The sequence below is a fragment of the Nothobranchius furzeri genome, chromosome 2, assembly GCF_043380555.1.
Source record: "Nothobranchius furzeri strain GRZ-AD chromosome 2, NfurGRZ-RIMD1, whole genome shotgun sequence".
Classification (NCBI taxonomy): Eukaryota; Metazoa; Chordata; class Actinopteri; order Cyprinodontiformes; family Nothobranchiidae; genus Nothobranchius; species Nothobranchius furzeri.
In genome coordinates, this window is record NC_091742.1 from 80,011,286 (window position 1) to 80,037,546 (window position 26,261).

The 26,261-nt window shown below is 40.2% G+C and overlaps 1 protein-coding gene across 2 annotated transcripts in view; it reads left to right on the top strand.

The window, feature by feature from the left end:
* Positions 1-23,387, top strand: part of LOC129165487 (zinc finger protein ZFP2-like) — a 155,502-nt gene extending 132,115 nt beyond the window's left edge. Inside the window, exons 3-4 of one of the 2 annotated variants that reach the window (XM_070548040.1) lie at positions 9,151-9,573; positions 22,960-23,387. In XM_070548040.1, the coding sequence (XP_070404141.1) occupies positions 9,151-9,573; positions 22,960-23,387 (851 nt within the window). Of the gene's footprint in view, positions 1-9,150; positions 10,511-22,959 lie in introns of those variants that run through there. The other variant, XM_070548038.1, reaches the window with a different exon arrangement.
* Positions 23,388-26,261: the final 2,874 nt, after the last annotated feature.

Below are 26,261 nucleotides of genomic sequence, written 5' to 3' on the forward strand. Positions count from 1 at the left end.
ATATTCTGAGAATGATCAGGAACACTAACTGGTTCCAGTTGGATTACTGGAGGACGTTGGGAAGATAAAAGATCATGGCGAGGAAATAATGACCTGACGAACAGGTGAGCGGACCTTCCTTACATGGGAAGTCCTGCTGTCACGTTAAGAAGGGGATGCTGCACACCCACAGATTCAGGCCTGCAGCAGCGAATCTGGTGATCTCCAGCCTGATCACAACTTCCTCGTTCCTCGCTGCCCCTGATGCACTTAAGCATCCGCCCCTTAGCTGATGACAGCTTCAACACACCTCGCTGCTTAATGATAGTAATGCATGTGATGTTTAGACAGTGACTCGTCTCAGAAACGTATAATTCCCCGACAGAATTGTTTAGAAAATCATCAGAAAAGTTTCAGAGTGTTTCTGTTTTAACTTAAACTTCTGTTATCAACTTTAAGACATGTCTGTGATCAGAGTAGTGAGAACACGGAGCGTTCTCCCAGTGGCAGCCAGGTGCCTCTCGTTTGTCTGACTACTTTCATAAACTACTGTTAGGGCACAGAATTATTCTGTCTGGTCAGGGTATCCGCGGGTCCTTAAAAAGTCTTAAAAAGTCCTAAATTAGCTTTTCCAAATTTAAGGCCTTAAAAGTCCTTAAAAATGACAAATAATCCTGAAATACAGTTTCCAAAGGTCTTAAATTACCAAAGACCCAATAAACAAGATTCTTTTATTTCTAAAGGTTCGTGAATTTCTAGTTAGTGTTCGGCATTTTTTGTGTGTGATATTGATATTAGTGGAAACGTACACACTAGCTGTGTATCAATTCAGGGTCTGCATCCTTCGAAGGACCCAGCCCACCCCGCCGACGTGGGCTGGGTCCTCCGTCGGCCGGGTAGACCGGATGTTAACGGCTGTGAATTTGGACAGACCTAGCCTTCATGAATTCCCGCCTCTCCCTCGGCGAACGTTCCGTCGCCTAGCAACCGTGGAACTGCTGAGCAGAAGGGAGAAGGAACTTTAAACGATGGAGCTCGAAGTTTTATTTAGATCTTTAATCATTTCCTTGACTGTTGGAGAGCTAATTCAGAGAAAATACTTTCGACAAGCTGAGCCTGAGCAAAGATGTGATAATAGTTTTTAATAATTTCTAAGGGTCTTAATTTGACCAAAACCGATTTATCACCTTTTAAGACTTTAAGACCCAGCGGATACCCTGTAATATTAAACAATTCACATTTGTAAACAAAAATAAAATTCAAGAGTTTCATGCAGAACTGATTTTATTTAGATATTTCTTTTATATGTACATGTTTAATCTTTCTTAACCATTTTTTTCTAGCAAAGTAAAAAGCTGTCAAAGTTCTCCCTTCTCTCCTGTGCCCTCTGCTGCTCTGCCTCCCTCTGCAGCCTCATGTCCTCCCTGATCAGCTCCAGAAGCTGCTCATTGCTGTCACCTTCCCCTGGATGCCCATTTTCTCCAGAAAAGTCTAACAAACATGTAAGAAAAGAAACAGGAAGAGAAAAGAGGACAACGGGTTAATCCTTTCATGTTTTCGCAGAAAAAAATAAACTCAAACGAGTTTTTAAAATATGAGATGTTATTGTACCTCCATGCCACAGCCGCCGAATGCTTTGCTCCGGTGATCATGTGGTCCATCTTCGCCCTAAGCTTAATAAATTACCTGGTTTTCTCTTTTGTCCCTAAAATACAAACTCCTATTAAAATCAGGGGGAAAACGCAGCGGGAGAAGTACAACACCGAGCGGCCGAACATACGAGCCGAGACCGCAATACAAGCACTTTTACTGTAACATTTCTAACTAAAATAACGTTCATGTATCACAAAAAGTCCTTAACCTAACAGTTTTCAAGTTTATACTGATATTTATATGCGCAATCCTCTCCAACAGCTCCCGCTTCACTGTCCGCCATTGTTTTTAAGTTTTTCTGCTGGCCGGCCCGCAAGGCATCTTGGGAAATGCTACCTATTGAAGGATACACCGGACCCATCCTTCATTCAGGCGAAAAGAAGGCCGGATTCGTCGACCGCATTTGAAGGAGTCTTCGAATTGGGACAGGCCTAGTCGCGCTTCTGTGACGTAACCGGCAGACGAATCCGGCCGACGTAGGATGCAGACCCTGAATTGAGACACAGCCATTCAGTTGGTTGTGGAAAGGGGCTATTTTTAGATGAGCATATTAGCTGGTTAAGCTAGCGGGAGCTTTGGGCCATGGGGAAGTGCAAATTTAATGTTAACTGGATGGCTAATCCCACGTTCGCGACGTGGTTAGCGCCAGTTCCAGGCAATAACTGCGAGGCCCGCTGTACTCTGTGCAAAAAGCTTTTTAAACTCGGTTCCATGGGAGTTAAAGCTGTGGAGTCGCATACGCACAGCGAGAAGCACAAAGCCACAGCCAAAACCCGCGAACAGACGAATGCAATTTCTCAGTTCTGCACCGTGTCACCGGTTTTCCCGGCTTCAGAATCTCCGAACCCAGCAGCGACCGCATCAGCATCGGACCTCAGGGGGATTTTTGGATCCACTGCAACTCTTCAGGCAGAGGTACTGTGGTGCCTGCACAGCGTAACAAGACACCAATCCTACGGCGCTAATGAGGGAGTCGGAGATATATTTAGAGCTATGTTTCCCAACTCAGAAATTGCTAAAAACTTTACGTGTGGTAAAGACAAAACAGCATATGTAGTCAAATTTGGTTTTGCTCCCCACATCATCAAACTCCTTATGGCCGATGTCAACAGAGGCAGTTTTACTTTGATGTTTGATGAAACCCTCAACCAGATGACCAAAACAAAGCAAATGGATTTGCATGTTCGTTACTGGAAAGAGGATCGAGTCCAGTCCAGGTACCTAGGATCACAGTTCATGGGCCATGGAACAGCTAAGAATTTACTACACCACTTTAAAGTAAGTAACAAGCCAACACTAGTAAAACACATGTAGCCAATGTTGTCAGAAAATTATGGGTAATTATTGCAATTGTGTTGCTGTAATCCATAAATGGGAATACATTTTATTTTTCAACTAGAATTTTTGTTATTTGAAAAAAAATTCAATAATATGACTTTTTCAGTGGAGCAGTTCAAAGTTTGTCTTGTTTTGATACATTGCCTAGCCTAATGCTCAGTTCTTTCCTCAGGAATGCTCTCAGCAGCTGGATTTGAAAAAGCTGCTTTCAGTCTCCATGGATGGACCCAATGTAAACTGGAAGTTTTTGGAGTTGCTTCAAGAAGAACTGCGTGAGCAGTATGAGGGGAGACAGCTGATTGTGGTTGGGAGCTGTGGCCTCCACACTCTACATAATGCCTGCAAAAGTGGTTTCTCTGTGTGGCAGCTAGAGAAAGTTTTGAAAGCCATGCATGTTCTCTTCCAGGCACGTGCAGGGGGGGGAGAGTGCTTGAGACCCTGCCCCTTTTGTCCCATGTGCCCAAAGTGCCCTTTTTGAGGTTTAATGATTTTTTTATATATTTATTTTTTTTAATTAAAAAAAAATTTTTTTAAGAATTTTCTGTTTGTGCCCCCTCAACAATTACAAAAATAATAATTAATAAAATTTCTGTTTAATAAAGTTGTATAGCTGGCGTGAGTCACGTGACCACCTTCCCTTCCTGACGCCAGAGCGCACAGCCGGTCAGCGCCCACGTTTCCATCATGGCCGAGGGAGCGGTGCAGAGCTTTTAGGACATGCATATTGATTGGGAGAAACGGACTAACACCGGTAAGTAGGATGCACACTACTGTACACAGTTATTAGATTATTTTGTACATTATTAAGTTGTTTTGTGGCACTAGGTGTGTGTAATATATTACTAGCTGGGTGTGTGTCTGTGGCTGGGTACCGATTCTGAACCTCAGTAGCTTTAGGATTAACCAAAAACATTCTGTACATAAGTACTTGTACGAAAATATTTTTTAAATCTTAAATGTTGGGAATTTGCCAATAAAATGTTGTTGTTAACTAGGTACCGCAAAGTTGCATTCCTATTGCTGCTGCGTGTCACGTGACAGCCCTGCTTCTTGTTTACAAAATCACTTCCTGGTTCGTGGACTAATAAAACTTGAACAAATTTAAAATTTTGCCACCTTTTGTGAAAGGAAATAAGAAAAATACTAAGGGTAACATCCGTCACAAGTTTTGTGTCACAAAATATTCAGTCCTTGTCTGTAAATTCTGTCCAGCGTTTTAGGGAACGTAGTTTTGTTTTAGATTTTAAGGTTTCTCGGACCTTCTGGTGGGTTTTATAGTTCACTAATATACTATGCATATTCTCAAAATGTTGGAGTTTATATTTGCTCTCTTTTTGAATGCATTGTATTAAAAACATTATGTTTTAAAGATGTACATTTAAAAAAAACTACTGTTTTCACAGCAAAATTATTTTATCTGTACAGTTCTCTGTTTTGCACAAAGTAGATAGTAAAACTGAATGAAAGCATAAACATTGTTTTATTCTTTATTTTTATTATAATTACTAAAGCACTATGATTAAAATAGTATGGACATATTCTGGATCAGCATCATGAAGCAAATTTGTGGCCAAATTATATACAGTTAGTTTTCTGGAAAAGGAATGAAATGTCCCAGTATGTGTATGCATGAGTTTTATATGCATGAAAAAGTATTTGTAAATTAATTATGATATATCATTGTACAGACATGCCTCGTAAGGAGAGGAGGCAGAAGCAGCGACAGAAAGAGCTATGTGAGGCAGCTAAAGGCAGTGGGTCCCTCACCAGCTGGATAAAAAAAGAGTACAGGTAAGTTGCATCACAGCAACAAGTGTAGAAACAATAATATACACAACTCATCATGGATCATGGATTAGGTGCAAGACCTGTTAAATGTGAATAACTACATAATTCATTCATACAAGCTAATTTTGCCTTGTTCTCAGATGGACAGCAAGTGGAGAGTGATAGATCACATGAGGAGACTGAAGACACACACAACTCTTTCTGTTTATATTTCTGTCACATTCTTATCTCTGACATAAACTCCTCTATTGTCCACTAATGTTTAGATTTCCATTTATTTACCACAGGTGTTGTCTCAGATATTTCTGTCTTACAGTTCTACAAGTTTTCACCAATTTTTGCCATTTTTTTTATTATCGTACATTAATCTTGTAATTGACTAACATTTCTCCTCTGATCGTTTTACTACCTACAGTCTGAGATCAACACAGCCTTGCCCTCCAGCATCACCAGCAGCAGCAAGAGGAGCAACCCTGCAACAGCTACATTGTACCCCATCATCAGGTAAAATAGGACAGCAATAGATCAGGAGGTGGAGCAGGTTGTCCAGTAATAAGAAGGTTGCAGGTTTGATCCTGACTTCAATCAGAGATTGATGCTGTTGTGTCCTTGGGCAAGACACTTAACCTGCTTTGCCTGCTGGTGGTGGTCGGAGGGACTGGTGGCGCCTGTGCTCAGCAGCTTCACCTCTGTCAGTGCGCTCCAGAGCAGCTATGGCTACATCATAGCTCATCACTATCAGTGTGTTAATGTGTGTGTGTGAATGACTGATTGTGTTGTAATGTGTCTTGGGGGGTTGTAGAACCCTAAGAAGGCATTATACAAATACAGACCATTTACCAAAACAAGTTACTTTTGCTTTACATTGTCCTTATGGTGTATATAATGATTCACTTCCATTTTGAATTTCTAATAAATATGATTTGTTATTCAGCCGGGAATACTGTGGTTATGTCATGGTGTTTGAAAATATTATTCTGTGTGCCCTTTTATAAATTTGAGCACCCGCCCCTTCAAAGGTCTCTGCACAGCCCTGTTCTCTTCCATAATGTGCCAGCTAGGAGAGAGGACTTCATAACTTTGACAGCTTCTGCAAAGTTTCCACTTGCATTCTGTAGCCACCGATGGCTTGAAAACTTACCAGTAGCAGAGAGAGCCTTGGAGATGTGGGCATCTTTGTCCATGTACCTGGATGCAGTCAGAATGAGGAAGCTACCAAATCCAGGAACTGCTTCTTTTGACACACTTGAAACTTCTCAGAAAGACCCCCTTATCCTTGCAGAGCTACATTTCTACATGGCTGTTACCAGGACTTTCGCTCCTTTCTTGACAAGATATCAAACTGATGAACCAGTGATGCCATTCTTGGCCACAGACTTGGCAGAGTTGATGAAGGTAATAACATCCTAACACCAGACAGTTTGATGTTGCAAATTTATGTTGATGTGTATAATTCTGTATGCTTGTCATCATATTTATGCATACACTGTCCTCTCTTTACTGTTTTACATTTGAAAATGATTAATAGTCACATATGATTTAAAAAATATATATATATTTGTGTTGTGTTTAGATTTGTCAAAAAAAATTTGACCCATTTTGTTTTTTGTTTTTCTCAGAGTGTGCTAAGGCGTTTTGTCAAGAGAGAAATCCTGAAGGATATCAGTCCACTGCAGTTGGTCAAACTGGATGTTGGTCACAAGAATAACTGGGTCCCCCTGCAAGATGTCACCCTAGGTTTGGGTGCAGAGTCAGTTCTTGAGGTAATGTTCCACCTTTAACCCTGCCACTGTCTTTATGGGTGACCCCGTGAGGAAAGTTGACCATTGAGCAGGACTGATGGTTTATCCCTTGAGGTCCACGTGGCAGGAGTGAGGAGTGAGCACCACCTCACCCCTGCCACGTGGACCTCAAGGGATAAACCATCAACCCTGCTCAGTGGTCAACTTTCCTTGCGGGGTCACATCCATTAGGACAGTGGGAGGGTTAATGCAATAGTGATGGATATTGTTGGCTGTTACAATGGGTAACTTGGTCTTATTACATTCCATTCTGTCAGGAACTTCAGCAACAAAAAAAAGATAGGGGAGCTTACAGTCCTGGAGTTCAGGAAAGACTGCATCAAGATGCTGTCCACCATCATTCAGAAAGTGCAAGACAAGAGTCCATTAAAGTACCCCACTCCCCCACCCGTCAGGCAGGTTGCCTGTTTGGATCCCAGGAGGATGTATTCTGTCTGACCCAGACTGGTGCCAGAAAAACATGACTAACCTGGTGCAGAGGTTTCTGCAAAACCAGCAGTTATCAGGAGGTGTCTCTGCTGGTAGGAGAGAATACAGCAGTTCAGTTTATTTATGTAAAAATATATGAAGAAAATTAATTAATAAATTTTGCAGATACATGTTAAATATATCAGACATAAGGTGCAATCAGTCTCACAAAAACTTGCTTGCAGCTTTAATTTATACAATCAAAATACATTAAGTCATATTTTTTATCACTGTGTTTTTTTTTTTTTTTTTTGCAGGTGATGTAATTGTCCAGCAGTTTACTGAGGTCTTATCAGTTGGAGTGAGAAGTGAGACCTTTCTCTCCTACAGACCCACAGAGTGTAGACTGGATGTATTTCTCAATGGCGTCCTGAGCCAATGCTATCAGGAGCTATTGGAGTTTAGCAAGAAACTACTACTTCTGTCCATGGACAAGCAACAGTGGAGAGAGGATTCTCTGTAAACAAAGAGGTGGAGACCTACAATATGCAGGAAGACACAATGATTGCTCAGCGACTGGTCTGTGATTATGTCACTGTCTCTAGGGGGGTCTTCAATGTCCCTATGTCAAAGGAGCTACGTCGGCTGCATCAGCAAGGTCCAGATACAGAGTGCATCTAGATGAGCAAAAGAGGAAGAAAATCACTGATCGCGAGGCACAGAAGCGAAAATCTGCAGAAGAAGCCATTGAGGAGCTTAGGAAAAAGAAGCAAATTCTGCTGCAGGTGTCCAACAGCCTACATAGAGATGCTGATAAACTTGCAGAAGATGCTGAAGGGAAGAGTGGAACCTTGATGGCCCAGCTCATCACAAAGTCAAACACGCTGAGGAAGAGATACAGAGAAAAAATGTATGATCTAGAACAGGTGGAAACTGAACTGAAGACCAAGACTGAAGAACTCAGATCTATTCCATAACTGAGAAAGGAGTAGGACCATTTACTTATATTTAGTATTCAATACATGGTACTTGTATTCATTTTACACGTTCATGTAAACTCAGTTTATTTAAATACGGATATTCACAGTATTTAACTCAGAGTTGTTAGTACTGCATTTTGTTTTTGGAAAATATATGCACAGATTCTCTTATCTCGATGTTTGTGTTATTTTTCATCACTTTCAGTTCCAATAAATGTTTGGCCAGAACTATTTGTAAGGTTGTACTCGTCACATTATGTTTTTTAGTCTTGAATGTAAGGTCTTAAATTTGGTCAAAGTGTCCTTAAAAAGGTCTTAAAAAGTCTTAAATTTGGCTCCCTCAAACCTGCAGATACCCTGTCTGGTGCTTTCAGTGCTGCACAGATGTTATGTAAATGTTAAAAATATAGCTTACCGCAACTTTCGTCAAGTTTCCCGTGCCACCGGGCAGCCGCAGCAGAGACGATCTTTGAAAAATTTCCACAACACGGACTCCGTTGTTGTCTGGATGTTTTTTTTTTCCAAGTTAAGAAAAGGGGCGGACGTGTTTCCTAAATCCTGCATCAGTCCAAGCAAGGCAACTTCTTTCTGTTTTTATTCCGTTTTAGTAGCCATTAGCACTGTCCATTGCTGTGTGCGTCAGTGATATTCAGTCTACGAGGAAATCGTGCAATGACAAAGGTTCCGCCGTGCTTGAAATGCAAGCTGCGATTAAATGCGTTAATTTTTTTAACACGTTATTTTGTTCTAATTAATTAATCGTAATTAACGCATTAAAGTCCCAGCCCTAATATATATATATACCTTCTCATTCAATATGTTTTCTTCATTTTCATGACCATTTACAAAGGGGCCAACAAGTGCTAAACACCTCTGGGAACTTCTTCAAGACAGTTGGAAAACCATTTCAGGTGACTCCCTCTTGAAGATCATCAAGATAATGCCAAGAGTGTGCAAAGCAGTAATCAGAGCAAAGGGTGACTATTTTGAAGAAAATAGAATATAAAACATATTTTCAGTTATTTCACCGTTTTGGTTAAGTACATAACTCCACATTCATAGTTTTAATGCCTTCAGTTAGAATCGCCCAATGTAAATGGTCATGAAAATAAGAAAACACGTTGAATGAGAAGCTTTGTCCAAACACGAGATTTTTTAATTCACATTAATCTACATTTTGTTTTGTCTTTTATCCTGTCCAGAACTTCCACAGCATCATGTCTGGGAAAACAAGATGGCTCTGATTGACCAGCAGCTCTCTAAACAGAAATGGACCTCCAGTTTGGACCAGAATGAACCAGAACCTCCACTGATGAAAGAGGAACAACAAGAACTCCTTATCCATCAGCATGAAGGGCAGTTTCTTCTGAAGCAGGAAGTTGTTACCTTCATGGAGCCTTTTCCTTCTGAAGAAACAGACTGTCGTGAACCAGAACCAAACAAGAACCAACCCTTGTGTCAGAGTACTACAGAAGCTGAGAACCAAGATCAGGGTGGATGCAGGAAAGAAAACTCAGACTCAAACAGCAATGAAGAACTGACACGTAATAAAATATGCCAATCCAAAGATCACAGAGACAGTGTAGATGATAAAAAACAAAAAAGGCACATGAGAACTCACACAGGTAAGAAGCCATATCCATGTAAAACTTGTGGTAAATGTTTTAGTGTCAGTAGTACCTTGACTACACACATGAGAACTCACACAGGTGAGAAGCCATTTCAATGTAAAAGTTGTAGTAAATTTTTCTCACAGAGTGCTGCTTTGATTTATCACATGAGAACTCACACAGGCGAGAAGCCATATCCATGTAAAACTTGTGGTAAATGTTTTAGTGACAGTAGTTCCTTGACTAAACACATGAGAACTCACACAGGTGAGAAGCCATATTCATGTAAAATTTGTGGTAAATGTTTTAGTGTCAGTAGTAACTTAGCTACACACATGAGAACTCACACAGGTGAGAAGCCATTTCAATGTAAAAGTTGTAGTAAATGTTTCTCACAGAGTGCTACTTTGATTCATCACATGAGAACTCACACAGGCGAGAAGCCATATCCATGTAAAACTTGTGGTAAATATTTTAGTGTCAGTGGTAACTTGACTACCCACATGAGAACTCACATTATATCACTGAATTGCTAAAGCCTCATACTCCAACCCGAGCCCTCAGGTCCACAAACTAGAACCTTCTAGAAGTTCCAAAGACCAATTATAGAAGTCCAGGTGATGGCTCCTTCCAGACTGTTGCACCCGGACATTGGAGTGGTCCTCATTTTAGCCTTGACAGTCTGGACACTTTTAAAAAAAACAGCAGAAGACCCTTTCATTTAAAGCTGCCATTTCTAAATATTGTATTTTCTTATTTTTAACTCAAATTTGTAATCATCTTTCCTTTGTTTAATGGTATTTTATAAATATGTGACTTAGATTTTTATTTCAGTTTTAAGATCAGTATGATTTTATGACTTAATGATTTGTTTTGATCTATGTGAAACCCCATGTGATTTTCTGTCTGTGATGAGTGCTATATAAATAAAATGTACATACATGTGAAAAGCCATATCTAGGGATGCTCCGATCAAGTTTTATGCTTCCCATCACGAATTCCAAGAATGTTGATTACTGAAACCGATCACACAGCTTGGCCAAAAATTTCCTGTGAAGTTATGAGTTCTACAGATATGATCTGGGCATAAAGGAACAATAACATCCACTAAAGTGGCCTATATTGAGTTAGGGTGGGGTCTTCCTCTGTTGTAGCCCACCCGCCTCATGGTTGTGCGTGTTACGACTTCACAAATGCTTTGCTGCATTCCTCGGTTGTAACTAGTGGTTATTTCAAATGTGTTGTTTTATCAGTTTGAATCAGTCAGCCCATTCTCCCCTGACCTCTAGCATCAACAAGGTATTTTCGCCCACAGTACTGCCGCATACTGGATGTTTTCCCTTTTCGCACCATTCTTTGTAAACCCTAGAAATGGTTGTGCGTGGACATCCTAGTAACTAAGCAGATTGTGAAATACTCAGACCGGCCCGTCTGGCACCAACAACCATGCCATGCTCAAAATAGCTTAAATCACCATTCTTTCCCATTCTGACATTTGGTTTGGAGTTCAGGAGATTGTCTTGACCAGGACCACACCCCTAAATGCATTGAAGCAACTGCCATGTGATTGATTGATTAGGTAATTGCATTAAGGAGAAGTTGAACAGGTGTGTGCGCTTCTGGGATCTGGAGAAAAATGCAGCAAGACCATTCAGATTGGCACAAAAGACCTTGCACTCTTTAAGCTTTGAGGCCCCTTGAGTCAGCACTAAATTAAGATGATGTGCATAACAGTGAATGAATAAGGCCATAGGTGCCTTTTCCTTAACTTTAGCTTGCACCCATTTAGTCCAGATGCCATCACCGCTGCGCCATCGTAACACTGTAACACCTTTGTCCAAACAGCGTTCATATTCCTCAAGAATACGGAAAATAAGTGCGGCAAGGTCATCAGCTCGCCTGCCACTAGTTACATCCACAAATTTGACAAAATGCTCCTGGATACTTGTGGCTGTCTCATAGCGCAGGACGAGTGCGAGCGTCATTGGTTTCATCAACCATGATGGTAACAATAGGGGCTCTTCTGATCTCCATTTTGATCTCATCTCCCATCACTTCAGCAATAGCATAAATGAGGTTGTTTTGTATTCTGCCTTAGGTCCCAGTAAAGACCCTGTTTGTGGTCAGGTGGTAATGCAAGTCTGCATCATGCTCAGCAAGAAAAGATAAAAGCTCCACATAATTACCTCTGTTTAATGACTGGGGGTTTTCATCGTGTCTCCTAAATGAAAGTTCCTGTTTACCCAAAAACATGACCATTCATAGTTGCTTGCCTAAAAAAGTCGAACAAATCCTTTCCCCTGCTGTGACAAGCCAGCTAGCATTGGGGTCGGGACGACCTGTTCTCACAAGATCCATTTTTTTCTTGAAAGGTTCATCTTGAAAATGCGTGGCAAGTAAATCTGCAACCAAGTCTGTCCTTTCTCCTCTTTCAGCCATCATGTGTTCAAAAAATACACGATAGCTGTCTATAGATACAAATCTCTGTGTTTAGTTTTGATATTTTGCTTAATGGCGCTAGACAAGTTCAAACTACTGCTTATCCAATCACAGGATGCGTTCATGTCAGCTTTTGCGTGGACCACGCTGACTCGTGAGCTGATTGGCTATTGCAACTGGATTGTCTCTGTTCACGTACACTTTGAGCGGACTGTTCGGTTGATTCTGAAGACCTAGGGCAGACTTAATCTACCTGAAAATGCAAGCTAGCTGAAATCTGATTGGATAACACCCAACCTTGGTATTTTAACACTGGGAGCAGTGCAACCAAGTGGGTATAATAGGATATAAAGAAAATAGGCCAGTGAAAAATTTTTGATTTAAAAATATTTACCAAAGGAAAAAAATACATTTACTTTTTTGAGTAAGTTTAGGCCAGCAGAGAAGGCTTTGCTGGCCCTGACTTCCCACCAGTGGTACTAAGCAGCAGTAGCAGGTTGAGCGGGCAGCAGTAGCTCTCAACAGGTTGAGCGGGTTGTCCAGTAATCGGAAGGTTGCAGGTTCGATCCTGGCTCCAGACAGAGAATTCTGCGGTTGTGTTCTTGGGCAAGACACTTAACCCACTTTGCCTGCTGGTGGCGGTCGGAGGGACCGGTGGCACCTGTGCTCGGGCGCCTCGCCTCTGTCAGTGCGCCCCAGGGCAGCTACATGGCTACATCGTAGCTCATCACCATCAGTGTGTGAATGTATGTGTGAATGAATGAATGATACACTGTAATGTAAAGCGCTTTGGAGTCCTTACACTACGAAGCGCTGTACAAGTGTGGGTCATTTATCATTGATCATTAATATTACTAATCTTAATCAAAAGAACATATATAAATATATCCACAGTTAAACTATGATCAGTAGAATTTAATGTATTTCATTAATCCTTAAGACCTGCCAGAGTTCGCCAGAACTCATATTTACATTTTACATGCATTTTTTTGGAGTATTTCGACTTGGTATACATCAATACAACCTTACATTCTAAATTTTAATAATATAAATGTAAAATGTTCATAGCAACTAAATATTTTACTAAAAATGCTATTATCCATAAACAAATTGAAAATCGTTTTTTTGTTTTTACATTTATTTTTCATTATACAGAAATGACAATCCTTTATCCCTCAAAATTGTCAATGGCAAAAAGTTGCACACAATCCTTTCAAACAACAACAAATTTATTTGAAGTGCTTTTATAAGTTAGTTTCTGAGATACACTCATTTAAATAAACTATTTGTAGCTTATTTTTCAGGAGTATAAAGTTTTCCTAATCTCTCACTAATATTAATAACAATAATAAAGATTATTGCATTAATATATATGTGAGGAAACAGAAACTGAAACTTAATCACCCAGCGCTGTAATGGCGTCAACTGCTTCGAGGAGGGAGGATGCACCATTTGGTAGGTCCATGATATGTCTAAACTTTTGTAATGGTGTGAGTGTGTTGGGAGTTTGTATTAGGTTTGTGATGTGTGTAGGATGTGTTTGTCTAAATGTATTATTGCAAAAAAGCACAACGCTCTGGGACATGTTTAGCGTGTGAGATATTAGTGTAAATCCTCCGGTTTAATATGCAAAAAATAAATAAATTATGTAATTTCAATTCTGCAAGCATTTGAACACAGATATGCAAATGGGCTAAGATATTCAGTGGTACTGGAAATGCTTAAACATTTAATTTCTACTACTAAATTGGAACGGTGACATATCTATTATGTACAGGTTAGCAATTATTTGTTTTAAATAATTTTTGAAAATAGACATGGTTGCAAATTAAATGCTACAGTGGCTTGCCATATTCCTGCACACTGCATGGAGCAGACTTGAAGCAGCAACCTGACTTTGGCGGTTCTGCTGCATAGCACTGCGGACAGCTAAGAATAAACAGCACTTGTGTGTATATATTTATATATATAGGGATGGGTACCTTTGACATTTGAATCGATCCGGTACTAATTCCCGGTACCTACAAATCGATACCGGTACTTAACGGTACCAATTTTCGATACTTTTGAGTGTTTAATATTTTAATTCTCTTATATAATTAGATATATATTTTTCTCAATTTATAACCATATTTGATCAATATCACGATAAATAACATACAACTCGTTGTATTTTCACATCGTCCTTGTAGTTTTATAAGCTGATAATTAAACTGAAGCAAACATCTTTACTGTGAACTAAATTTACTGTGCATCTTCATTCCTTTTACCGTCCTTTTTCAATTGATTTTTCCTACTGGGAAGTTAGAATTTCCGAGGAGAAAGCGAACGCACCATTAGATGATAACAATGGTGGCATAGGAAGCTAACATATCAAGCTACGTTATCTTAAACAGTTTATTTAACTGCTGGAGCAGATTTAAACGATGATGCCTCACACTTAAATCGTTGTCACTGGTTTCATCTTCACCCAATCACCCGTCGCATTTAGTAAAGTGAATCCAAACTTTAGAGCGAGTTCATGTTCTTCTAGTCTGAATTTTGGAGTTCCAAGGAGAAAGCGAACGCACCATTAGTGAAACGGAAGCTAACAAATCAAGCTAACGTTATCTTACATTTTATTTACCTACCGGAGCAGATTAAGATGAGGATGTCTCACTTAGATCGTTGTCACTGGTTTCATCATCACCCAGTTACCCATCACATTTAGTGAAGTGGACCCAAGCTTTAGCGTTCGTTCTTTCTACCCATGCTGCTCTGTTTACAACTTGCTCGCAGCGACCGATGACATAACGCTCTTGCGCATGCGCAGCTGTCTAGGCAAGTTCTCGATGTGAAGGACGGGTACCGAAACGAGGCACCGTTTCAAATGAAGTGAATCGGTGCTCGGTCTGTAATGTGGAATTCGGTCGGTACCTTAAAAAGTACTGAATTCGGTACCCATCCCTATTATATATATATATATATATATATATATATATATATATATATATATATATATATATAAATTTATATATATAAATATATATATATATATATATATATATATATATATATATATATATATATATAAATTTATATATAGTAACGATGGGTAGTTTACATCTTACTTATGAACCATAAAATGTGAGATTGCATAGAAATATGAAATATCAATCTGATAGATCTTTGAATATTTTAACCAGAAGATCAGAACTTTTTATTTTAGTGATTACTGGACACTTTCTATTAACTCAGAGAAAAGAGAGTCAGGTTTATAATAGTTAAGAAATTTATTTCTACACATCTTAAACAAGTCTAACTGTAAACACTGTGTACTGACGAAACTAGGTGGAATTAATCAATTAATCTAGGTGGAGTTAATCAATTTCCCTCTGGGATTAATAAAGTATTTTTGAATTGAATTGAATTGAATTGAGTTGAATGAGACGTGAGATGAATGGTGTATGTGTGGAATGTTGTTTTCAGAGCTCTCGTATCCAGAGAAGCAATTAGTTCTGAGTGGGAGCGAATGTTTCGCTCTAAACTACGGTTGGTGATTTATAAAACACATTAAACGCCATCTGTCGGTCTACCTACCCACAGGGGAAGCCTCCATTCAGATCCAGAATGTCGAGATCCGTGGACCTTCCTTGGTACCGAAGCCGGTAGAGACAGCAGCAGTGCCGACCAGACTAGTCTTGGAATGTTTCCAGGTCAGGACAGGTTATTATTGGCGTCAGCGAGACCCTGAAGGGGTCGTGAGGTTCAGCTTTTATTCTGAAGGAACCGCTGCAGTCAGGTGTAACGTGCAACAGATTTTATCCAGCTTGTCAAGGTTCTTATGGTTGTAAAGGTTCCGGATGGCCTGTCCAAAACTTCTCTAGAACGCTTTGAACTGAAGTAAAGGTGACGTGGGAATAGTTTTTATAATTGTCTTATTTTGGTTTACTGGCGAATCAGAATTTGACATGCAAAAGAGGGCTTATACAGACACCACAGAAAACCACGCCTTACATCAGAAACGTAGGTTCTGATTGTATCATACAAAAGGAAATGTGCAATGTGACTTAACATAACTGTGTCAACGTGTCGAGTGCAGCTGTCCAAAATTATAATTAAGTACTACTATTACGTCCCCGGCTCTCTAGGAGAGATGAGGAGGGGAGTAATAAAATTAGTGTGTGGGATAAATAATAACAGAGTGCTGTGTCGCTAAAAAACAAGGGATTTATTACAAAATGAATTAGGGCTGCACGATATTAGGAAAACATGTGATATTCGATAACAGTGCTTAATATTGCGATATCGATATTACTCATGGTAAATGAACAAATACTAAAGTATGCAGTGTTGTTGTCGTCTGGCGTGTGACGTTTGCTCTGGGTTCAAAGCAAACAAAAACTAATGCATGAATTCCATTACAACATAACATTTTTATTGAAATAATATGCAGCTGCACCTGCTACTGTATTAGCCAGAGGTCGAAAGTTATGAATTACATTTACTCACGTTACTGTAATTGAGTAGCTTTTTTGTATATTTATACTTTTAAGTCGTTTTTAAAAGCTGTACTTTTACTTTTACTTGAGTTAGTTTTTACAAAATAATTGTAATTCGCTACATTTTAAATGATATCCGTTACTGAGTAAAAATAAATTATAGGCTTAATAAATTAAAAATATTACGTGAAGCAGCGTCGGAACGGAAAGAGACACCTGCATGAGCGCCGTGTCTAAACCGTGGGGGTGTGTGGGTGTACACTTTTGCTTAAAGACATCAGTTCAGTTCCTCAACTCGCTGTTTACCTCCTCTCTCCCTCCTCTCCTGTGGGTTGGATCCCGCACCCTCGCGCACCGGTGTGACATCATCAGAATTCTGCTCGGTTCGGTAGCCGGACTCGGTTCCGTGTTTGAAATGTGTTTCCCTACCGCTCCGCACGGCAGCGGCAAAATAACGTTTAGCGCTCATAACAAGCGGATTCTCAGCGCTCTGCTCATAAGACCTGCAGGCCTCTGTGAGTTAAAACATCCTGATACTGTTCAGGTGTAAACATTGTGCTCCATCCCTGTGTTTGAACTCAGAAGATGCTCCTTGATGCCACAGATATGTGATGATTTAGCTTGTTTATTTATTTTTCTCCAGAATAAGAGATTAAATTATTACAAAAGCAGTTCATTGTAGTTTAATTAGTCATTGACATGATTCTAGCATGCTGCAGTATGTGCGTGCGTGGGTGCGTGTGTGTGTGTGTGTGTGTGTGTGTGTGTGTGTGTGTGTGTGTGTGTGTTACACATATAGAACTGCATGAGACAGCATGGTTTCATCAAATCCATGCATCTTATTTCTTGGCTGCAGTAACGGCTCAGGAAAATAACCCATATTTTATAAATAATGACGTCTTAATAGTATCTACGATAATGTTTTATCTTATCTTTGGTCTGGGAGGAGTAACTTATCATGATACAGGCCTTTTAAAACATGTTAAAGTTTTACAAGACGAGATAAATGCATGAATTTAAAGTTCATGTTTGGAGACCGACCTTCACAGTTTGGAGGCTCACGCTGGTGAGGAGACACCATTAGTTCTAGTAACACCTGGAAGGATTCCAGTTGGACGATTGGAGGATTATTTAGGAGGGTTGGAATGAACAAACTGGTTTCAGTGGTGAAGGGTTAAATGAGTGAGTGAACCCACTACCAAGGATGAACTCTGCTAACTTTAAAAATCAGCTGCTCTAAATAACATGAAGGTCAGAGAGGAGCTCTAGGATGGACATGGATAAAGGAACTGTAATGTAGAGGTAAAGTAGGGCAGGGCCAACGTTAGCAGCTGTCATACGGTCCATTTGAAATGTTTGACTTTCATTTAGCTTGTTATGTGACAGGTTAGAGCACAGTCTCATGTTAGAGATTTGTCATGAGAACACTGAGACACCTCACATACTGATGGCATCTAAAAAATATTTTTTCTCAAAATAAAGAATAATTTTAATCACAATTGAAACTTACCATCCTAGAAAAACCTCGTCCAATCAATGTGCACGTCCTGTTCTCACTGATTGGATAGAAATCCCTCCTTCAAGCTGTGCGTGTTTGAGTGTATGTGTGTGCGCACACACGAGTGAATTGTGAACTGGCGTTGTGATTTAGCACTACTTAGATGTAGCCATCTTTACGCTGACAAAAATGTAACTAAGTAACTTTTACTTTGAGTACATTTTGTTTACGATACTTTTTACTTTTACTTGAGTTAAAATTTAGGCAAGTACTTTTGCTTGTAATTGAGTAAAAAATTATCAAAGTATTGGTACTCGTACTTAAGTGGGAAATTTTAGTACTCTTTCCACCTCTGGTATTAGCAGCAAAACAACAAACTGCATGCATGCAGTTTCTCAGTGACTTTAAAACATCACCTCCACCATAAAACTTTTTCTGATGCTCCAAATACAGAAACCCTAACCCTTTTGAAAAAATAAAAATTCAGAAAATAAGTTTAAATGTTAAATAATAGTTAACATCACTTAAATGCAACAGCAAATTCTCTCATTGCTACTGAACATTTTCTCCACTTATGTGGTTATGATATAAGGCTGTTGCTGCAATTGGGAAGTGAACTGTGCTGGGCCAAACTAGGAGAATATTAAGATTTTCTGAGGGAAAGAGAAAAACAATTGTCTACCTTTCAGAAGATTAACAGGCAAAAAAAAAAAAAACTACATGGAAAATATGTGAAAACGTTTGTTTTTAACCCCAAATTGAACAAGTTTACCTAGATCTTAAAAAGCAGCTCATATGATGAAACTGCAACTATGATTCTGATGACAAGCTAACAAATTGAACTAGCTCCTCTTAAGATAACTGGCTAGCAGAGCTTCTGACTGACAGTTTACGTGCAACAGCAAATAAACTATCCTGATTAACAAGGTTATAAAAGCTCATAAATGAAAACTCATTTTGATGTGTGGGGGTACTTTTCCAGGCCCTCTTTAGCAGGGTGGGACTGGGAGGAGAGTGCTGTAGCCTTTTAGCTGGAAGCTAACCGGAGTCCGTGGAACACTGCGACATGGAGGTAGGTGGGTTGGTTCACCGGCATGTGTCGGAGTCAGCCCGGTTATTATCAGCTGCTTAACGACACCGAGCGGACTCGCGTTCACGTTTGAAAGCAGCGCTGATTCCAGAAACCTCAGCAAAAAGTGTGTTCATTGCTCTGAGTCAGCATGATGAACAAGGGAAGCGAGCGGCAGCGGAAAGCGAGGGCGGAGCGGAAATAGTGGAATTTTGGGGTAAGGGTCTACGTAGGGGGCGGGCGTATTACGTGAACGGACCCATCTGATTGGCCGCATATCAGAAGGGCTACATTTGATTGGTCAAATAATACTTCCGCGTAAAAAACAGAGCTGGTTTACAAAAAGTTGATGTATGACACGGATGGAAATGTTTGAACCAAACATTTATCGCCGTTTTTGACGTGCTTTGTCATGGGCCTATCGCACGTCCTGTTATCGTGATGACGAAAATTTTTCGATATATTGTGCAGCCCTAAAATGAATGGAATATTTACAAAGAGTCCAAAAAACAATACTATATACAAAACAAAAGGAGCTATATTTCAAAAGGGAGAAACGGAAAACGCCACCCCAGAAGGGGGTGGGAAGAAAACCGAGAATAATAAATATATATTCAAAAGGGGAGATCCGAGGTCAGGGTCTAAAGCTGGTCCGAAGTCTATACGCCAAATGGTCTAATCCTAAATCCAAATCCGAAATCCTATTGAGAGCAAACCGAAGACTAGCGAGTGAACCGAGTTGTACCAAAAGCGAACCGAGGAGAAGAGAATAGTATAAACTGTTCCCAGTCTACACTACCCTTGACCTTCTCCTCGAACTGGTGGCTGGGAGCAGCTTTTAACTGCTGCCAAGTGATCATCAATGGTTTGGAACAGCTGGGCATCGGGAGACGGGCGAGACAAAGGCCACTGAGGCCATCTTGTTGGCGAAAAGGGACACGGCACGTAACACCCCCACTCTTAAGAGTACAAATGGGGGGTCTTAAAAGGGCCAACATTTATTCAAAAGAAACGAGGTCTCCCGCTATCTAAACACACAAAAAAAAAAAAACTAACTAACTACCCCTGGATCTTCTCAAGGCGGGCAGATTAAACACAAATAATCACGCGGCGCTGTTCCCCAGCGCAGCGGAGTGTTCCCGAGATGTCTGCTTTCACAGACAACACTAGCCTTATAGGAGGATCCGACATCTAAAAACTAAAGCCTACAAGGGAGCCTCATGAGTAAAGCCGCGTGATAAAGCGTCAGCGATGATGTGCCGAATCTCCAAGTTGAATTCTTGTAGCAAAAGTGCCCACCGCATCAGCCGCTGGTTGTGATTGTACATACGGGACAAGAAGACGAGGGGGTAGTGATCTGTGAAAACGAGTGGCAAATTTACTGTTCCCAACATAAACATGGAAATGTTGCAGAGCCCAGATGAGAGCTATTGTTTCCTTTTCTATTGTAGAGTAGTTTAGTTGAGCTTGGTTGAATTTCCGGCAAAAGTAGCACACGGGGTGACCAAGTCTATTGGCATCCTCCTGGATTAGGACAGCTCCAGCCCCTGCTTGGCTGGCGTCAACCTCCAACTTGAAAGGTCGGGTGAGATCTGGAGCAGCTAAGACAGGAGCACAACAGAGTAATTTTTGCAGACACAAAATCACTTAGGCACTCCGGGGTCCAGGAGAAAGGGACACGAGTACTGAGCGTATCAGTGAGGGGCTGAGCTACCACTGAGAAGTTGCAGCAGAAACATCTATAGAACCCAGCCATGCCGAGAAATCGTCGAAGCTCACGGTGGGTGGTTTGAGGCGGAAACGAGACCATGGCTTGGATCTTATCAGATAAGGCCCGTACCTGGCCATGACCAACTTCTTTTCCTAGGTAGCGGACCATGGCTTTCACAAACTCACATTTAGCTAGATTCAGAATGAGGTTAGCAGATTTCAGGCAATCGAACACTTGCTGAAGAGTCTGGATATGCAGATCCCACGACGATGTATAAACTACAGTGTCATCCAGATACGCGCTAAAACAGGGTATATCACCCAACACGTGGTTTACGAGCCTCTGGAAGGTAGCCGGAGCATTTCTCATGCCAAAGGGCAACACTGTATACTGCAACAGATTATTCGGAGTCACAAAAGCAGAGACCTTAGATGCAAAAGGGGTTAATGGGACTTGCCAGTACCCTTTTAAAAGGTCCAGTCTAGACACAAAAGTCGCCGCCCCCACACTATCGACACAGTCGTCAATCCGAGGTAACGGGAACGAGTCAGGAACAGTGGCAGCGTTTAGCTTACGATAATCTGTGACAAATCTATAAGTACCATCAGGTTTATCTTCTAACAGGCAGGACGAACGCCATGAGCTGGTGCTTGGTTTTGCTAGGCTGTTCATGAGTAAGTAATTTACCTCTTGCTTCATGAACTCACGCTTATTGGGACTGGCGCGGTAGGGGTGCATCCGTACCGGCGTAGGACCGGGATACGATCAAGGCTGTCTAGGGGGCCTGGGGTAACAATTGAGGACGCATGTTCTTGTGTTAAAAGTAACAAAACAACATTTATTTACATAAATATAAACACAAAGTGCTGTGTCGCTAAAAAACAAGGGATTTATTACAAAATGAATGGAATATTTACAAAGAGTCCAAAAAACAATGCTATATACAAAACAAAAGGAGCTATATTTAAAGAGGGAGAAACTGAAAACGCCACCCCAGAAGGGGGTGGGAAGAAAACCAAGAATAATAAATATATATTCAAAAGGGGAGATCCGAGGTCAGGGTCTAAAGCCGGTCCGAAGTCTATACGCCAAATGGTCTAATCCTAAATCCAAATCTGAAATCCTATGGAGAGCAAACCGAAGACTAGCGAGTGAACCGATTTGTACCAAAAGCGAACCGAGGAGAAGAGAATAGTATAAACTGTTCCCAGTCTACACTTTCCTTGACCTTCTCCTCGAACTGGTGGCTGGGAGCAGCTTTTAACTGCTGCCAAGTGATCATCAATGATTTGGAACAGCTGGGCATCCGGAGACGGGCGAGACAAAGGCCACTGAGGCCATCTTGTGGCCGAAAAGGGACACGGCACGTAACAACTACTGATCACAGGATTATAATATCAAGTAATACATTGTCATTTCACAAAATGATTGAACATCTGATTCACATTATAATTTGCAATAACAAACGTTGTTTATGTATTTATCAAAAGAGTTCTCCGTCTTGTCTTGAACTGTAAGGAGGTGAAGCAGTTTAGATGAGCAGAGGGCATGAAAGGCCTTGGGCCAATATCTCATGTAGATTAGGCCTCCCGACGGAGACATCACGTCTCCGCTCGAGCAGACAGCAGAGCATGACCTTTTAGGCCAAAAACAGGACATTTCGTGATGCTACAATTTATATATATATATATATATATATATATATATATATATATATATATGTGTGTGTGTGTGTGTGTGTGTGTGTGTGTGTGTGTGTGTGTGTGTGTGTGTGAGAGTGTATGTATATATACCTTCTCATTCAATATGTTTTCTTTATTTTCATGACCATTTACAAAGGGGCCAACAAGTGCTAAACACCTCTGGGAACTTCTTCAAGACAGTTGGAAAAACATTTCAGGTGACTCCCTCTTGAAGATCATCAAGATAATGCCAAGAGTGTGCAAAGCAGTAATCAGAGCAAAGGGTGACTACTTTGAAGAAAATAGAATATAAAACATGTTTTCAGTTATTTCACCGTTTTGGTTAAGTACATAACTCCACATGTATTCATTCATAATTTTAATGCCTTCAGTTAGAATCGCCCAATGTAAATGGTCATGAAAATAAAGAAAACACGTTGAATGAGAAGCTTTGTCCAAACACGAGAGTTTTTTTTTATTCACATTAAGCTACATTTTGTTTTGTCTTTTATCCTGTCCAGAACTTCCACAGCATCATGTCTGGGAAAACAAGATGGCTCTGACTGACCAGCGGCTCTCTAAACAGAAATGGACCTCCAGTTTGGACCAGAAGGAACCAGAACCTCCACTGATGAAAGAGGAACAACAAGAACTCCTTATCCATCAGCATGAAGGGCAGTTTCTTCTGAAGCAGGAAGTTGTTACCTTCATGGAGCCTTCTCCTTCTGAAGAATCATACTGTCATGAACCAGAACCAAACAAGAACCAACCCTTGTGTCAGAGTACTACAGAAGCTGAGAACCAAGATCAGGGTGGATGCAGGAAAGAAAACTCAGAATCAAACAGCAATGAAGAACTGACACGTAATAAAATATGCCAATCCAGAGATCACAGAGACAGTGTAGATGATAAAAAAACAAAAAAGGCACAAGAGGGCTCACACAGGTGAGAAGCCATATCCATGTAAAACTTGTGGTAAATGTTTTAGTGTGAGAGGTAACTTGGCTAAACACATGAGAACTCACACAGGTGAGAAGCCATATCCATGTAAAATGTGTGGTAAATGTTTTAGTGACAGTAGTCACTTGACTACACACATGAGAACTCACACAGGTGAAAAGCCATATCCATGTAAAATGTGTGGTAAATGTTTTAGTGACAGTGGTTTCCTGACTACACACATGAGAACTCACACAGGTGAGAAGCCATATCCATGTAAAATGTGTGGTAAATGTTTTAGTGACAGTAGTCACTTGACTACACACATGAGAACTCACACAGGTGAAAAGCCATTTCATTGTAAAAGTTGTGGTAAATGTTTCTCACAGAGTGCTGCTTTGATTTATCACATGAGAATTCACACAGGTGAGAAGCCATATTCATGTAAAACTTGTGGTAAATGTTTTAGTGACAGTGATTCCTTGACTAAACACATGAGAATTCACACAGGTGAGAAGCCATATCCATGTAAAACTTGTGGTAAATGTTTTAGTGTCAGTAGTTCCTTGACTACACACATGAGAACTCACACAGGTGAAAAGCCATATTCATGTAAAACTTGTGGTAAATGTTTTAGTGTCAGTAGTTCCTTGACTACACACATGAGAACTCACACAGGTGAAAAGCCATATCCATGTAAAACTTGTGGTAAATGTTTTAGTCACAGTGGTCACTTGACTACACACATGAGAACTCACACAGGTGAGAAGCCATTTAAATGTAAAACTTGTGGTAAATGTTTTAGTGACAGTAGTCACTCGGCTAAACACATGAAAACTCACATTATATCACTGAATTGCTAAAGCCTCATACTCCAACCCGAGCCCTCAGGTCCACAAACTAGAACCTTCTAGAAGTTCCAAAGACCAATTATAGAAGTCCAGGTGATGGCTCCTTCCAGACTGTTGCACCCTGACATTGGAGTGATCCTCCTTTTAGCCTTGACAGTCTGGACACTTTTAAAAAAAAACAGCAGAAGACCCTTTCATTTAAAGCTGCTATTTCTAAATATTGTATTTTCTTATTTTTAACTCAAATTTGTAATCATCTTTCATTTGTTTAATGGTATTTTATAAATATGTGACTTAGATTTTATTTCTGTTTTAAGATCACTGATTTTATGACTCAATGATTTGTTTTGATCTATGTGAAACACCATGTGATTTTCTGTCTGTGATGAGTGCTATATAAATAAAATGTACATACATGTGAAAAGCCATATCTAGGGATGCTCTGATCAAGTTTTATGCTTCCAATCACGAATTCCAAGAATGTTGATTACTGATACCGATCACACAGCTTGGCCAAAAATTTCCTGTGAAGTAATGATTTCTACAGATATGATTTGGGCATAAAGGAACAATAACATCCATTAAAATGGCCTATATTAATTAGAAAGAAAAGGAAACAATTTTTATATAGCTCCTCTCAAGATAAAAATCAGACGCGCTTCACAAGAACAAAAAATTTCAAATATAAAAAAGATTTTGAAAAATTTCTAATAATTGTGATTTAAAATGTAAGGAAAGGGAATGCGAAAACGAAGAGGAAAGAGAGAAATTGGTGGATCCCGGGCCGAATAAGGAGGGTGATGATGAAGGTCACATCAAAGCCAGCCTGAACTGGTAAGATTTCAGCTGCTTTTTAAAGGAGACCACTGAGTCCAATGATCTCAGGCTCAGGGGGAGAGAGTTCCCGAGCCTGGTGCGCTGCACAACCAGTAGGCTTTGGTCAATGGACCTCAGGGACCTGCTGGGGGTGTAAGGACTGAGAAGATCACCACTGTATGATGGAGCTTGTCCATGTAAGGCCCTAAAACCAGAACCAGGATATTAAATTGAATTTGACTGGCAGCCAGACATGTTAGACAAAAGCATATTTTTTAACATTTTTAAGAGATAAAAAGACTTTCAACACAATAATTGTGTTTGTTTCTGTATGTTCCCCGAATAAGTCAAGAAACTAAAGTCTTCTGATTAAACATTCAAAGGCCAATCAGATTGATATTTCATATTTACATGGAATTATCACATCTTATTGATCAGTTCATATGTATGTGGCCAATCCTTAATGCAACAGTGTTGTAAACTTCTACCTTCTACTACCTTCTCAGATGTACCTAGGTTTGGTGCAGGTTGTGTTTTTTGTTTCTCCCAAGCCCCCACAATGCGGTCAAAAATTGAAGCAAACCCAGAAGTGAAATAAATTGCAGTTCCACCCTCATCCGCTGGGGGCTGGTGTCAGAAGCGAGCAAATCCTCATTGACTCCCATGTTAAAAATACCAATTTCACAGCAGAAATAAACATGTTTACAGCCTGGTACCAAAACATGTTTTTGGTTTAAATGATCTAGTTTACACTCATGACAACTCTGAGGGGGGTGAATTTTTTTCTCACTCTTCTGTTTAAATGTATCAAATGCCTAAAATTCTGTATAAATAATGAGCATCAGACCCACGTGACTGCCGCCTCAGACCCACGTGACCACAGAGCTAGCTCCGTGGAAAGGCCTCAGTAGAGCCTCGGTCTCGCCTGAAAACTGTTCCGCGATTTTTAGTCTCTGAAATTAGACCAGTAGTTGTAGCGTTTGTGCATTCTTTTTGGATATTATTTGTGTAATTGTTGGACAAAATGACTTGCTGTGGTATTAATTGCACTAATAGAGCATCCAACGAGTCTCCATTTTTTCCAGTAAGTAAAATTATATTTATGTATTTTAGGTCACTGCCGCTTTTGCACTAGCTGAGCTTATCAGAAAACTACCATTTTAATGTGTACTGTTTAACCATGAATTCAAGATGTAATATACAGTAAAATAATTAAT